Genomic DNA, 15383 nt, shown 5'->3' with positions numbered 1-15383 from the left:
GTTGTGCATCTAATAACAGACTGTACCTATTCCTGCTGTATTTATACACATCCCTTGAGTGCTATGCTCAGGCATGAAATAAGTGCTGATTTGTCTCCAGTTCTTTTTGCACTGGTTGTTGCAGGGCCTAAGCTATAAATCCAGACCACTTTCACCAGCTGCAAATCTGGCTCATGCAGTTTTGCTGTTAGGGACACGGTGCAAGACTTATCTTTAACGGAAAAATAAGAAAAGCTGGGATTATCCAAACACATGTCTCAGCTGGCTGCTCACCAGGTTTACTTCTGATCATCATGGAGATGTTTAGAAGAATTAGGATTGGGATGGAGACTGAGACTAAGATTTGAGTCTAGACTCAAACCCTTAATCATGGAAATTTCAGTGTATGGTAAAGGTCTGTCTTACTATCCCTTGACTTTTTGTGAAATGGGACCAGGAACATTTTCTGTTCTAAAGCTGAAAGCATATGCAAAACCCACATGAGGCTGGATGTCAAATGTGAGAATTTAAAATTCAAGTAGGCCTAAGGGTTTGTGGTTATAGTTCTCCTCATCTCCAATTTAAAGTGCAGTCACAAGTGGTGCTGGAGTAAAACCAGAGGTCAAACCTGGTCACAGGTGACCAGGGTAATTAAAGAGCATGAGTTTCCAGTGGCTGCACAGAAATATTTGCAAAGTAACAAGTCCCAATTCATGACTCTGGGGATAGGACCCCTTTTCCTATCCAGGGGACTAGGGTATTTTGAAGACTGTAGTCTCAGGTCTAGCTGATTTCACCAAAATCTCATCCCACAATCTGTGATGTGCTGAGTTAGATGGGATCTGGAAATTACCTTTATTTCATGTGGCAGGACAGAATTACAGGAGACTGCTAGAGAATGCCCATGCAAAAGGCCGTTTGTTTACTCCTGGAAATCCCTGCCTTGCAAAGAGGTGCGAAAGAACCCAATTATTATATTTACATGAGTAATGGCTACCCGTGTGTAATGACTCATTCACACTCTGGTGAAGCACCTCCATGTTAGTGGTAGCTGAAAAAAGATACACTTAACAGTCATGAAGACACATTGCTGGGGAAAAACTTAGCAGAAAATGTGGTTCCTTCACCCACAGGTAAGGCAAGCACTGAACCTTCCCTTTGCAACAAGTCTTGGTGTGGACACCCAGCATGATGGTCGCTAAAAAAGAAATATCAACTATTTCAACATAAGAAAATTGGAGGAAGGAGACTGTCCAAGCAGGTGGAACCTGCAAGTCTTCCTTCCCTGTGGATCCAGCACTGCTCAGAGCAGTGCTGCTGGGTGTGGATGGCACAGCCATGCCTTGGGCAGCCTAAGCCAGAGCTCCACCACCAGGAGAGCACAGGTGGGAGAGTGGAAATGCTCTGTACAAGCGTAGACTACAGAAAATGTTCCCCATATCTGTGCTCTCCCTGTGCTTGTGTGTAGGGAGGTTTTTCTCACTGGCACCAAGGTGGATTCTCCAACCTGATCCCATGGACACTTACCCAGTCTGCCATGTGAGAATGTGGTGGGGACTGCCCGGTGGTGTGGCTGCGAGTTCACTCGATGGCGTGGAACTCCTCTGGCTGTGAGGTAAGGCAGCTGAAAAATAACCAAGGGTGGAGAAAAACAACTGGTGAGGTGAGGGCACAAGGGTCAGGGTGGTTCAGAAAAATCAGCTGGTCAGACAAGCAGAAACATGTCTGGCTGTGAGTAAACTAAGCCTGGGACAGACCTCACCCTGTTCCTTGGTGACTGTGCCCGAACATCAGCCTCTTGCTGACACTGCTGCATATCACTGGCTGGATCCAGCCTCAGCTCTGCAGGAATGCTGCATTTCAGCCTGGCCTCCAGCTGAATACAGCCACCCACACTCTTCTGAGCCTGCCTGGGAGACACCACACTTCTCCCAGCATGAAAGCTTGGTTTTGCTGCTGCCTGGACTCCACGGGTCCTGAACTGGAGGAGCTCAGCCTTCTGTTTCCAGGGATTGTGAGATGCTCCATGTCCCTGGGAGCCAGGGCTGGCAGTGGCCAGAGTCTGGACAAGAACACTTCACGTGCAAAGGAGGAGGGTAGTTCTGAAGATTTCAAAAGCTACAACTACTTTTCGCCGTGCATTTGTAAAAAGCCGAAGTTTGGCTTTCTTGACAGTCCTACTACGGGCCCAAAGAAAGGCTGATCTCACTCAAATGAAGGCAGAAGCAAACTGGACTGAAAATGGGTGGTGGTTCTTGGGGTATTTTCTCTGCTGTGGGTCCACCTGACTCATCATTCCTCCTCCCAGTGTTGACCTTCTGAAGTTTAATACATGCCTAGAAGCCTGATCCCCTTTGAAGGACAGTGTGCAGTCCAGCAGACCTATTGGTTAGGGCTGATCAGCTGAAATGATGGAGATTTCTACCTGGCACCCCTTTGTGTGCTCTTAAAATTCTTCAGCTGCTGCCAAATGACACTTGAAACAAAAAATAAATTTTAATCTACTCCTTGGAGCTGACAGCCCCTTAGGTCAGTATTCTCCCAGAGCTGTGACTGGGAACAGACTCTAAACACAAAACCAATCTATGCCGCTAACCGGTCAGGACAAGCTGTGATTACTTCCCCATGTGCTGGCCAGGTATCACATTTAGGTTTAAAGACCTAGGTGAGGAGGAGAATGGACAGACTAAGTGATTTTCAAATACTTTCACCCAAACCCCACATTTTCCTGAACTGGTATGGTTTCCAAAGCCAACCAAAGCAAAGCTTCCCAGTGTTCAAGCATTTTCTGTTGCTGCATGGAACAGAAATGCCCATTAACCAAAGGGAAGAAGACACTTTCACAGGAAGACACAGAATGGTTCCAGCAGCTACTCAGTTATGTCTTGGTCTACACCTGGTCCTCCTGTGAGCACTGGCACTACACATAAATCAGCCTCTTTGATGGTAGCTGTTGGTGGCCCATGAGGAGTCTGTGTCAAACCACCTCTGACTCCACACTGGAGTTGGCAGTGAGTGCAGGGCCCTGTGGTGCCAGTGTAGTGGTCACCCTGGACCAGAAGCCATGCTGGGATGTCAGAGAGCCAACAGCCAGCATGGGTGGACACCGGTCAGCCCAGGGAGGCCATGAGGGCCAGTGGCTCCAGAGGCTGGAGCAATGGTGTCTCTCCACGCTGAGGCTGAGGCATGTGGCTCAGGCTTTTAGCAGGTCCTTGATCTGTCCACACTGGTTTATCAGGGAGTGATGGCCAGTAAATATTTAACCTTGTACTGTTTCACAGCACATTGTGCCTTTTTCAGTGTAATGAATTTGACTGTTTTCTTACCGTTAATATTAACAGCACAGAATGCAAAGTTCTGTACATGACACAGAGGCACAACACTGCACAAACTTCAGCACTCTGAATTATCAGCAGAGCTGGAACTGCATGGGAAAACCAAGTCTCAGCGGTGAACAAAGATGTCATTGCTCAAACACTTTTATTGGGGGGGGTGGAGGGGCTGGGATGCCCCCACTTAACCTTTCTCATGCTTTTGGTGTTTCACTGAGGACATGCATTCTCCTAGTCTGTGCTGAACTCCCACTTGCTTCACTGTTCCCCTTGCTGTGATTATGAAGAGTGATGCTCTTCATGGTTTCATCACTTTCAGCCCCTAGTGCCATCACCCAAAACCCAACTGCACTCTGAGAAAAGGCCTAGCAAAAACCAGGCTCCAGTCCCTCCCTGTCTTTTGAGCCCATCATTGCAAAGTGATGATTTCCATGGAAAAACATTCTCACTTGATGAGTGTCTTGGACAAAGCTTGTCCCCCAGTGTTACACCTTCGGACTTGGTGAGCAGCATGTGAAGGCCAGATAACATGCTGTGCTCTGGCACTACTCTCCAGCTGGGGTGTAATGCGGGACAAGAATCTGAGCTGCCGGAGGTCCCCATCCCTCCCACCCCTTCTCCCGGGCCTGGCTCTCACCTGATGTTGCTTTACACATCTGAGGCATTCTCGTGACCCGGCTGTGTGCCACAAAGGTGCTTTGTGAAGATGTGCTGTACTGGGAGCTGCTGTCTGAGGAGGTGGAGCTCGTGTGCGAGAGGCGGCTGTGCTCCTTGTGGGAGGCTGTGGACCGCTGGTACCAGAGCCGCAGCTCGTCCGACACCGCAGTCCTGCCCGAGCCTTTCTCGTGGCCCTCCCTGCCCAGAGATGGAGTCCTTATGATTTGGGAGCGGGAGGGGGTGAGCCTGACCGAGTCCACTTCATCCCCATGCCAGTTCTCCTTAAACATCCCCCCTGCCGTGTAGGAGTTGGAGGTTTTGAATTGTGCTTTCACGCTGTAGTGTCCCTCCTGGTCGTTCTCCAGGCTCCGCACCACCACGGGTGTGGAGCTGCCCTCGATGTACAAGGGATATTCTTTGATCCTGTACTGGGAGGATGGCTGGCTCTGGCTGTGCAGGTAGACACGATGGTGTCCGGTCCCGTTCCTCGCAGCCAGGTTGGGCATGCTCCCTGAATTGGAAGAGACCAGGTTGCCTGCTGATTTGTGCCTTTGCCTCTGCCGTTCTCTGGCTTTTGATGGGGAATCCTCTGCCAGGGTGGAGTAGTTGGGGTTCATCTGAGCAGGGTAGTAGTGCTCAGAGCTGGAATGGCTGGTGCAGGAAGAGCAGTCGTCCATAGGGTCAGAGCCGTTACTGCTACGAGTCCTTGGGGTGTAGAAATCAGGGCTCCCAGTTTCATTTTCGGAGCCAAGGAGCTTTCCTTGTGACTCCAAACTGGAGCTCCGGTGCCTAAAGTGCTGAGCTAAGCTGTGCAGTCTGGTTGGGCTGATGTCAACTGACCTGCAGGCACCAGGAAAAAAAAACAAGCAGGTAAGTCAACTGGATGAAGCACTCTCCATCCCCATCTGCAAACACAGGCAAAGCAATCTGAAGGCAGTAAAAACCTGGATCCCTCCAGCACTGTGTGTGGCTGCTGCCTGCAATGTAATCTGCTTCTCTGCTGCAGGTTTGGGGTGATTAGGTCCTATTCTTTTTCCTCTCCAGTCCCTTGGTGATGACATTCAGTCTGCAGCACCATGAGGGACATAAACCCTTACCCAGCCCAATGTCTCTGTGGCTTGCCACTGTGGGAAAGGGCCAGTCTGAAGGGCGAAGGATGGAGGACCTCAAGCCCTGACTTTGCTGGTGCAGCCGCATGGGAGAGTGTCAGAGCTATTTGGATCAGCACCATTTCTATGCTACCAGGTTGACCTTGTCCACATCTGCAAATTCCAGCACGTCAGGCCTCAAAGGTGGTGAGATTTCCTTGCAAGTGGCCCACGAATACACTGCACAGGTACAATCCACCTGGTGTGAGACAGACAGACAGACTGCCCACACCTAGCCTAGAATGTCATTGAAAAAGTCATCTCTTGTCAAGCAGCTCAGTTTTACTGGGTCCCAGCCATGGGCACATGTAGAACTGTCAAGTGTGTGACAGCCCTTCAGGCAACCACCTCAAATCACATTTTACAAGGCTTGATTCACGGCCAAGTCTGGGTGGTCTCTATTCATGCCGACATTTTGAAGAGGTTCACCCATCCGTTCAAGGAACGGGAACACATCCCCATGGCGGATGGTCAAAGCCAGCTCATAAATGAGCCACAGACTGAGCAATAGTTGTTTCAGACACTCAAATGGCCCCTACCTGATCAAGGTCATTTCTCAAGCCCTGTGCCAGGTTCATTTCTCACACTGCTTGGGTCCAGTGCTTAACAGACTTTGTACTCTTACAAGGTACTCTAAGCCAAAAACTTGTAACAAACTTAACCCAGGGTCTTAATGCCTTGTACTGTCTCTGCCTGAAGCTGAAATAGCCTGTGTTGGCATAACTCTTGATTTATGCTGAGCTAAATGATGACAGTACTTCCCCCTAAGGCAGGACACCGACCAGCACTCAGCTCTGGCTCAGCTCTGCTCCCCACAGTGTCCATGGAGTTTGCCACAACAGCAAAAGAGCAATGAGGCTGAACAGTTTCTAGAAATCCTGCTGAACGTTGGAGTCAAATTGGGCCACACATATCAAATCACTTCCCTTACACACTTCAGCTCTTTCTTCTGTCAGCCCTGGGCTAATCCACTGCCACCTGGATGCTTTATGCAGCCTCTCACTCTCCACAGAATATCACATGTGTGCAAACATTTTATCTATGAGAGAAAATTAACACTGCCCAACATTTTGTATCAGACATGAAACATGTTCTCTCCAGCTGGATTGATGGAGGAATTTACTGCAGAATTTAGCAGTAGCAACACATGAGTTATAAAAGTTGCTTGGGGTTTGTAGAGCCTATAAACAGCCCCTGGGATGAAAGGTTCCAGCAGAATAAAAGCTTGAACACTTTGACAGAGGGACAAGGGGTAGTGTTGTTTATTTGAACGGATTTCAGGATCTCATTTCAGGAGAGATTCTCTACTGGCAACATTACCTGAGCCTCTTATGTGAACAGGACTGCTTTGTGTTCTTTCCTAAACTTGGAATTAATTCATACCCTGGGGGAAGGATAAAGCAACGGATATTTATTTCTGGGTAAGCAAGGTGAGACTGGAGCCAGGACTTACCGTGTGGAGTGGACGTAGTGCGGACTGCGTACCCGTAGATCCGGCGTCGATGGCATGCTGGACTGGGAGTTCCAGTGGGGAAGGCTCCGGATGGGGCTGTTCTGCAGAGAGCTGCTCCCTCCTGCCTCGGCACAGCTCCCAGTGCTGGGGAATCGCTTGTGACTGCTGCAGAGGAAACACCCTGCTTCAGCTCCCATCAGGAATTTGGGGAAGTGCATCTGTCCAGATCTCAAGCATGTGCCTGGGATCTTGTGGGAGTGAGTGGGAGTTGGGACAGCTGCTGCTGTGAGCTGCATCCCAGATATTGTACTTCTACAGCAGCCAGAGGTCAGGGTCAAGCCCTGTCAAAGCTCTCAGATGATCCACCATTCTTCCCTTCTAAATGTTTTGTAGAATAACACTGAGATACCAAACAGCAATTATGTGGCTACAGCCTATCTTTATGACCTGCATATTGGCCAAAACACCTAAAAGTCTCCATTTGGTAAGGAATGGCTTTGGATATTTTCAAAGGTCTCACACCTGTCTCTCCTGAAAGCAGAGAATATCTCCATGATGGAGCTTCAAGATAACTGGCTCACCTGGAATGGCTGTGCGAGGAGCGTTTCTTGACCTTCTCATAGGGCTCATCCAAGGATGACTCACTCCACATCTTGGGTTTGATGGGCGACTTGTCATAGTCGTTGCGGTGATAATGCATTTGGCGGAGCCCTTCCAGAGACTGTGGAGGAGGAGGCCGGTTGTGCAACGGTGGACGGGGAGGGAGTCCTTTGTGTGGGGACTGGAGAGGGGATATTGTGCTGGTGACCTGAGAATCCTCTGTGAAGAGAAGAAGGGAGAGAGGTGATGGCTGTGTCACACCTCTAACGGCAGCACAACCATGAGAGACACCACCACACCTCCGGAGCCTGCTTCCTTACCCCACTTTCCCCAGCTGAGTTCAGGAGCAACCTAAAGACCTGACCCTCAGAAGTGCATGGTCAACTTTCTCATTTTGGGAGAGAATGGACAGCAAGATTGTGTGATGCATCAAGACAAATCAAACCTTAAGGTTAAAAAAGGGGGCATTCTGGGACTGTCATTTGAGACAATTCAGAGCAGTAACCACACCAATACTCACTGCTCCAGCCCTGACGTCTGACTGCAAGGTGGAGTCAGGGGAAACCATGCGATTTTGCTATGGGGATGTGTGAGTGGATTATTACACAGAACAGTTCTTCCATTTTGACTATCAATCGTGAGTTCACATATCTCTCCCTGCTCTCTAGAACATACAGCAGCAACATACCATCCTCAAGAACAAGGGCATCCGAGAGGGAGCTGTCTTCACTGGCAATGTTTCCTTCTGAAGGGAAGAAAATATAAAGATGGTCAGATGGTCCCAAGAACTGCAGTGACTGAGTGCTGAACTGCACCATGATTTTTGTACGCTGAGTCTTAGCTTTAAGCTGTCATCCGCATCTTCCTCCTCACAGAGACAGCAGGCAGAATTTCTATAAACAACTGACTCAGCCCACCCTCAGTCTGGGAGGGCAGAGCTGCAGCCAGGTCTCTCAGTAGCAGGCTGCCTTTCAAGGAGCTGCTAACCCTTTTCAATTAATGGGGATTAAGACTGAGTCACAACAGGGAGCTGAGATCCCCAGAGGATGCAAAATGGCATGGTGCCATTATGAGATTTACATCTTAGGCCTTAAGGACTCTGGGTTTGATATCCACCTTCTTAAAATGATTATCCTGTTGCTAACTAAAGGCTCACACTAAGTACCAGTTTTGTGGAACTCAGACAAAGGCTTTCTGAGCATCCTCTGCAGCAGCAGGAGAAGCTCTCAGTTCCTTGGTGTGCAAAGGTTTGAGCTTCCTCCCCCATGCTGCGGGGCTCTCCATTATCCCTGACTGTAGTGCAATTTGGTACCCAGGTCACAAATACAGCAGCTCTAATCTCAGTTCCTGCCACAAAGGCACAGGGAAAAGCTCTGGAAGTCAAAGGAAAAGGGCAAAATCCACACGGGAGAATGAACCACAGCAGAAAGTTAATGGATTTCATGAAAAACCAATCAACAACCCAGTAAACTGTAAAGTGCTCTGAGAATTACATTGTTTAAAAAAAAAAAAAGAAAAGAAGTATTTGAACACAGCAATGACACTGCTCCCACTTTGACTTCACAGATGCCTTTCAGCTAGGGAGCTCACCCCAATCTGCTAACATTAATTACATTTGTAGAGCACCACTCCAGAGGAGACGTTAACAGAGTGATTTTACAGGTGAACAAAGAAGCCACATTCTGCTCTCCTGGCATGTTTGTCACCCATGGTGTGACACTACTTCCTGTGCTGTGAACCAGCATATCCCTAATGCATGACACGCACCCCAGCACCCCTCTGACAGCACCCCTGGAGCCCTCCAGACTGGAGAAGGAAGAGCAGGGAGGGGAAATTTGTGCCTTAGGGCAAGAATTTTGCTCCCTGCCCTCCGCAGACCCTCCATGATGCAATGGGCACTGAGCCCCACTTACCATCTATGATCAGGGAGGCTCTCTGGGTTGGCTTCTTTCCAGATTTGATGCGATATTCATTGATGGCGTTCTCGATCTCCTGCAGCTTCTTCAGTGCATTCAGGTAGGATGTCTTCCTCTGTTTCTTCAGCTTTTTGCTGACATTCGGGTCGCTTGCCAGGCGCCGCGCAGCCTCTGTGATCTGGGACTGAATCGCAAATTCCCTCTCCAGTCGCTCCAGCTCTGCCTCCTGGGGAAAAGCAAGTGGGATTCTGGTTAACACCCAACACTTGCAGCCCAGTTATGGGCAAGCTCTCCTATGGGCAAGCTCTCCTGATCCTGACCAGTGGCCTCCAACTAAGGCTCTCCATTAGAAAGCATCCACAACCATGCTTCTCCCTTCATCTCAGGGCTTCCCTGAACATAACTTCACCTGCTCACATGGGTGCCTGGAAGCACGGCTGGTGAAAGGGATGACCCATACAAGGAGGACGTGTGTGTGCTCCAACCCTAAAGCCTGCTCTGCTGTTTGGCTTTTCATGCAGTTCAATATAGCCAAGTTCAACTGTGCTCTACTGCTGACATATTCATTCTTTTACACCCATCTAAGGGTAACACCTGCCTCCCACCTGCTCCTTCTCCCTGTTTCATACCTCTATATTTGAGCTCCCTTTGATATTGGTGCTACATATTGATGCAAAGCTACAGCTTTAATATTCTTAACAGGTTTGCTTGGCACCCACCAAACACTCTGGGGTAAAAAGCACAAAGATGGGCTAATTCCTCCCCGGTATATGGCTGACAAAATTCAGACAAGACTATGAGCTGAAGTAATTTTGTGGGCCACTGCAACTGATTGCACCAGAAAATTGACTCCTCAAGTTACAAGCCAGGAAGGTGATCTCAGAGGCAGAAGTGTGTAACAGCAACCTCTCTGTATGCCAAAAGGAACCAGTGCCTCCAACATTAGCCCTTGCAGGGCCTCAGCTGAGTTTTTAAATGCAACTAGGTGTACCCTGGAAGCTACCTACAACTTTAGGTTATCCTCTAAAGTAAAGTGATTTAGGCCAATTTATGCCAATGCCTAAGCTGATATTGAGCCTCCCAGTCTGCACTGGGACTCCAAGCTGTGAGCTTCAAAGGTACTTGCTAATCTGAAACGGATCTGGCTCCCTTCCCCAGCTCGATGGAGTTAGTCTGCTAGAAAGGGGAACCTAGTACATTGCAAATCTGGGAAAAATTACAAGCTTTTTTACTTTTAGTGAATGGTAGGACAGCCATATATTCATGGAGATCCCCATTACGCAAATTCAAATCCTCTCTTTGTTTAGCAGCAGTGTGTGCTGTAAGAGCTGAGGCTGTGGGATTTATTCAAACTGAAGACATTCTCCAAAGGTTTTATTCTGGGCTTCTGGCTTAAAAAAAAATCCCTTTGCTATCAGCAGTGAGTCAGCATTGCCTTAGAATTATAATTATCATTTCCCTCATTTCACTGCAGACTGAACCCACCCCCTGTCTTTTTAACAGATCCCTTTTTGCTTTGAAGAGTTTATAAGCTCTATCAGTGCCAGACTTTTTAAAAATGAACTTAACACCATGGTGTTTTAAGGCCTGGAACCTGATTCATCATCTTATGGTAAAATCCTTCTCACAGTCAGGAATTCCAGACTAGGTAATGGTGATTACCAAGAAAAAAAACAGGACTCTTCCCTGCAAGTCTTGCTCTGACAAAGGTCTTGCTAAAGGTGGGGTGAGTTTGATGTGAGCTGTCATTTCAGACCTTCACAGATTCAGTTCTAAATCATTCAGTATATTGTAGGAAAAACATATTAATTATCCTCCTGGCCATAATTGTCTATTTTCTTCCAGAGAGGCCCCTATAAATAAAGTCTTAGGAATGAGAGCTATCATCTGCCTTCAGGTGGAGGTGCCTTGCTTCAGGTCCTTGTCACAGCTGGTAATTTCAGTCCTAGATTTACGTGGCTGAGGGCATATTTAACTTTTGTTTTAAATTTATTTTCCAGTGTTAGCACTTGCTGAAAAGCACATGAAAATCATCACTGGCCTCTCTAAATGCTCTCAAACTGGCAGCCAAACACAGCTCAACATCATTCTTAGAGAACAGAAATTTATGGTTTTCAACACAGTCTTAAAGTTTGACAGACGAAAAAGGAGGTAGAGAAAAGCTGAGTCAGCGTGTTTGGATTGCTGGTGCCAGAAGGCAGAGTGCCTGCAACGGGGAGGAGCTGCTTTACCTCTCTTCTCTCCCCATCTAACCTTGCCACTGGAGTAAGGAGATTCCTCACCCACTGGCCCCAAAAGCTGCCTTGTAGCAATAAGACCTGGGGAAGCTGAAGATCAGGTTATAACTCAGCAGCCAACAGACTGCAGGGGTTTTCAGAGTAATTCAGCTAAGCCATGCCTCCCTTTGAAAAGCTTAATTAAATGTGCTAGTTCATGAATATTTAACTTCGGTGGAATTTCTCTCCCAGGCTCCATTGAGAACAAAACTAAAGAGCTCCAGCTGTTTGTTTTTCAGCAGAAGGAAAACGCCAACAAAACGACAAACAGTTAATTCCCTGGCTGAACTGAGCCTTAAACCACACAGTCACACCAGCTTCAGTCCCTCCTCCTACAAAAATAAAAAGGAAACTCAAGACTAGGATATACACAAGTGTCTTGCAAATGCGTCTCCGCAGACAATAGCTGTGCTGTGAATCCGGTCCCGCCTTACAGCTGCTGCAGGCCTGTTTTCACAGCCATGGTTCAGGGCACTGACCCAGCACACTGTGGGAGCAAGGGAAGGGAACAAACACTCCCTGGCAAAGTTAGAAAAATGTAACTCCAGCTCCCCATAGGTAGGGATGAAGGCTCTTTTGTTTAAGGACTGGGGAGCGAAACGCTTTTATCTTGCTATGGCAGGGCTAAGATGGATAATGGTGATGCTTTTCTCCCTGGTTAGAGGAGGTCTGAATTCGGATTGCTACTGAAGCGGAAAGCAAGTGGCAGTTTGCAATAACAACACAGGCCAAAGCAGGGCTCAGATGGCTGGGGGGCTCCTGATGTGCTCCCTGCTCACTAAATCACTACACTTGGCCACCAGAGCACCTGTACCGCCATGGTCCAGTTGGTCACACAGGCTATTTCTGTTCCCTCTAGCAAAGCCAGGGCTGAACCTCGAGGGTTTCACCTTTACTCCAAGTCTGAAGTAAAGCCACCAACTGTCTTCCTGCTTCCCCATTTTGATGGATATATAAACAAAAAAAAAGGCCAATTACACTGATTTAAACAAAATGACCTTAGGGACTTGTGGTTCTTTTGTGAGGCACAGTGGACATGTTAGAGACCTGAGGCAGGGACATGGGGCTGGAGGGGAAGGGCACAACCTCACCTCTCCCTTAGGCAGGATTTTCTGCTCATCCAGTTTAAAGGCAGTTCCTATTCTTCTCCTCACAATAGGGGGTTCCTCCCCAGGATCCAGGGGGTATTCTCGTGGCAGCTTTCCTGTCAGCTCCTGTAAGTAGAAAATGCTGTTAGTGCTCTGGGAAATCCTGCAGCAGAGCAATGAACAACACTGCTCCTGTGTGACCCTAAAATGAGAGGGGTTCATTAACAACATATCCAGTTCAGCCAGCTGATAAACACACAGGAGAGCACCCAGCCCTGCAAACTCAGAACCTGACACTGAGGGTGGGGACCTTTTCTTCAGCCCGTGCATGAATACAGATCTTTGTGGCCTGCCCTGGGCAGGTCTGTAAGTGGTGCCCATCCCTAGGGCGTCAGAGCCTGAGCAGAATGTAGCACACAAAGCTTTCATCTCTGCTGCAGGGTGACCAGGAACCAAGAGCTCCTTTCTGCTGAGCTACTTCTGAGGAGTGAACAGATCCGAGAGCCTTCTTGCAGGATGTAGGTCTGCTGAGTCAGAAAGCCACACTGGTCACAGCCCTGCAGGTTACGACCCGCACAGAAAAACATTCCTACCTGATTCATGATGTGTCTGAGAGGAATGCAGTGAAAACGGCCACTAAAAGCAGTGCCTGGTACCTCATTACCTGTCTGATAACACTTCATGTATCAGAGTGCCTTCCAAACCCCAGTGATGTCATGGGCAGCTTTGGAGCAATTATTAGCTGATGCTCTGTCAGACCGACAGAGTTATTTGCAAAGGTTTGTTCAAAATCTGAAGCAAACCCCACAGAACTGTGGAATATCTGGAACACAGGAAGCAGGGAGTGACACCACTAATGTTAATTAATGCCGTGGGTTTTTTCTCCTGGACTACACAATAGAGCCACACATATCTGAACTGAAGGCATACAAATGCCTAAAGAAAAAGGCAGGAGCCTGACTACTAGCACAGCCCAACTCCTTGTACTCAAAAGTCTGCCCATGAAGGACAAAAGGCTTTTGTGTTCCTTAGCATCAGCCTTGAGAGGATCCAGCTGGCAGAGTAACCTAAATCATCTGAATCCCAAAGAACAGCAGCTGACCTCAATGTGAGTGTGGGTGCACAGCCCCAGTCCCTGCCTGCCCTGGCCTCTCCCCACTCTCTAATGGGGTTTTTCTTTCTACTCTTCTCAGGTCACTAGGAAACAAGGACCTGGCCTTTTCAAAAATTTCCTTTAAGCATTTCCAGGCAAAACAGGTTTGCAGCACTACACTGTGTCGATGAGCACAGCCCTGTATTGTGAGAGGGACTGCTGCAATGCCTCAGAGTCCCATTCTACATCACCCCTTCAGCCCTGTGGGGTTATTTCAGCTTTTCTTCCAAAATGTATTCCTTCTACTGAGATTTGGATCTAAGCACTGAACTAAGACACATATTCCTCTACCCTACCCTGAGGGTAACTGGGATATTTTCTTTATAACTCCTAATGTATTATGAAGCAGAGGATTGGGGAAAGAGTTACTATCTTCTGTAAAATGCCCAAGATCAGAGCAGGACAAAATTAATGTGGGCGACCATGCTGCCTTCATAAGCTAAAAACTATTTACAGGCACGGTTGTAAACGTAATCTAAATTAATAAGTAACTGGAGTAGTGATGGCCTGAAGTAACCTGATGCCAGTATTATGAATGGCTCTGGCCATGCTTATTTGATTATGCCTTCACTTTTAACCCTTTTTTATCTCCCGGTTTGCTGCCTTCTCCCCCTCTTTTGGCCATTCTCATGCCAAAGCAGAAGGAATGGCAGCCCGAGAGGAAATACTTTCTGCTACCGGCTGCTGATGGATGAGCTGTAGGGTTGCAAGACAGGGTCAGATTCCAAGTGTCCATCAACTGCCTCTCTCAAATCACCTACAGAAAGCACGAACACTTTCTTCCAGCTCTTAAGGTGCTGACAGATGGGCTCTGGCTAGCCTTGCTGCAGCACATCAAGGAGATATTGCTTCTTATCCTCAGCTCCATGCCCCAGCGGGGCTTTTGCCTGCATCCCAGTTGCCTGTGAAACATCTGAGGCTGCCCCAAAGACAGGAATGGGGTTAAAGGGGAGGCACTGGGTTGTGATCTCCTGCAACAGTGGCACAGGCACATCTTCCTCTGTGTCTGGTGCTGCAAGCATTAGTCATTGGCTGTCAGGGAGTGTTAGCTTAGGGTAGTAAATTCCACAGGGACAAGTAGAGCCCTGCAGACCTTGACCATCAGCCCCTGAAGAGCTGTGACTGCTTCCTGCAGATGATCTCAGCTAAGTGGACTTACAGACTGGATCTGGTCCTGTGACCTTTATCAGCACAAGTTGTCTGCTGAAGTCAATCAGGACTTTCCAGGTGGGAAAGGATCGCTCACTTGTGTGGAATAAAGGATGGGAACTGGAGTAGTGGAGATTTCCTTCGACATTCTTGGTTGAGAGGTATTTTCCACAACTTACTCTTTTTGGTGTTGAAACTATAGACTAATTGAAACCAAGTGCAGTGAGAGCCAAATCCATGACTTTTTCCCCCCTTATTTTTGTCAAAGGCAAGATACACATCAAATATTAAGCAACAACTGGAAGATCTCCGTGCCACTGTCTGCATCCAGCTTCCTGTTGTATTATGCATCACGATTTGTTGTTAAATTCAGATAGTCAGACCTGGTAAACATAGGAAGATTGCTGAATGACCCAAGAGTATGCTGCTGCTAATCTACACACACAGCTGCAACAGGGTTGTGATTTCCTCAAACATTACATGGATCTCTGAATGGCCTCCTGTGTACTCCAAGAATGAACTGGCAAGTGAGTGGGAAGATTAAGAGTTCCTGAGCTGTTCTGTATGTCCTGGGATGACTACAGTGAGTCCTCTGCAAGGTCTGCCACCACACAGCCATTCCTCCCCAAAAG

At 48.0% G+C, this 15383-nt stretch overlaps 1 protein-coding gene across 8 annotated transcripts in view; it reads right to left on the bottom strand.

Moving 5' to 3' along the window:
* Window positions 1-15383, bottom strand: part of FRMD4A (FERM domain containing 4A) — a 371927-nt gene that overhangs the window by 3050 nt on the left and 353494 nt on the right. For all 8 annotated transcript variants that reach the window (XM_071552779.1, XM_071552782.1, XM_071552780.1 and 5 more), the window contains 7 exons: window positions 12453-12575; window positions 9083-9311; window positions 7858-7914; window positions 7151-7388; window positions 6570-6734; window positions 3949-4808; window positions 1507-1603 (listed from right to left, as the gene is read on the bottom strand). In XM_071552779.1, the coding sequence (XP_071408880.1) occupies window positions 1507-1603; window positions 3949-4808; window positions 6570-6734; window positions 7151-7388; window positions 7858-7914; window positions 9083-9311; window positions 12453-12575 (1769 nt within the window). The remainder of the gene's footprint in view (window positions 1-1506; window positions 1604-3948; window positions 4809-6569; window positions 6735-7150; window positions 7389-7857; window positions 7915-9082; window positions 9312-12452; window positions 12576-15383) is intronic.

The sequence above is a fragment of the Pithys albifrons genome, chromosome 3 (assembly GCF_047495875.1).
Source record: "Pithys albifrons albifrons isolate INPA30051 chromosome 3, PitAlb_v1, whole genome shotgun sequence".
In the NCBI taxonomy this organism is placed as follows: Eukaryota; Metazoa; Chordata; class Aves; order Passeriformes; family Thamnophilidae; genus Pithys; species Pithys albifrons.
The sequence above is the reverse complement of the archived record's forward strand: the minus strand, read 5'-3'. Positions and strand labels throughout refer to the sequence as shown.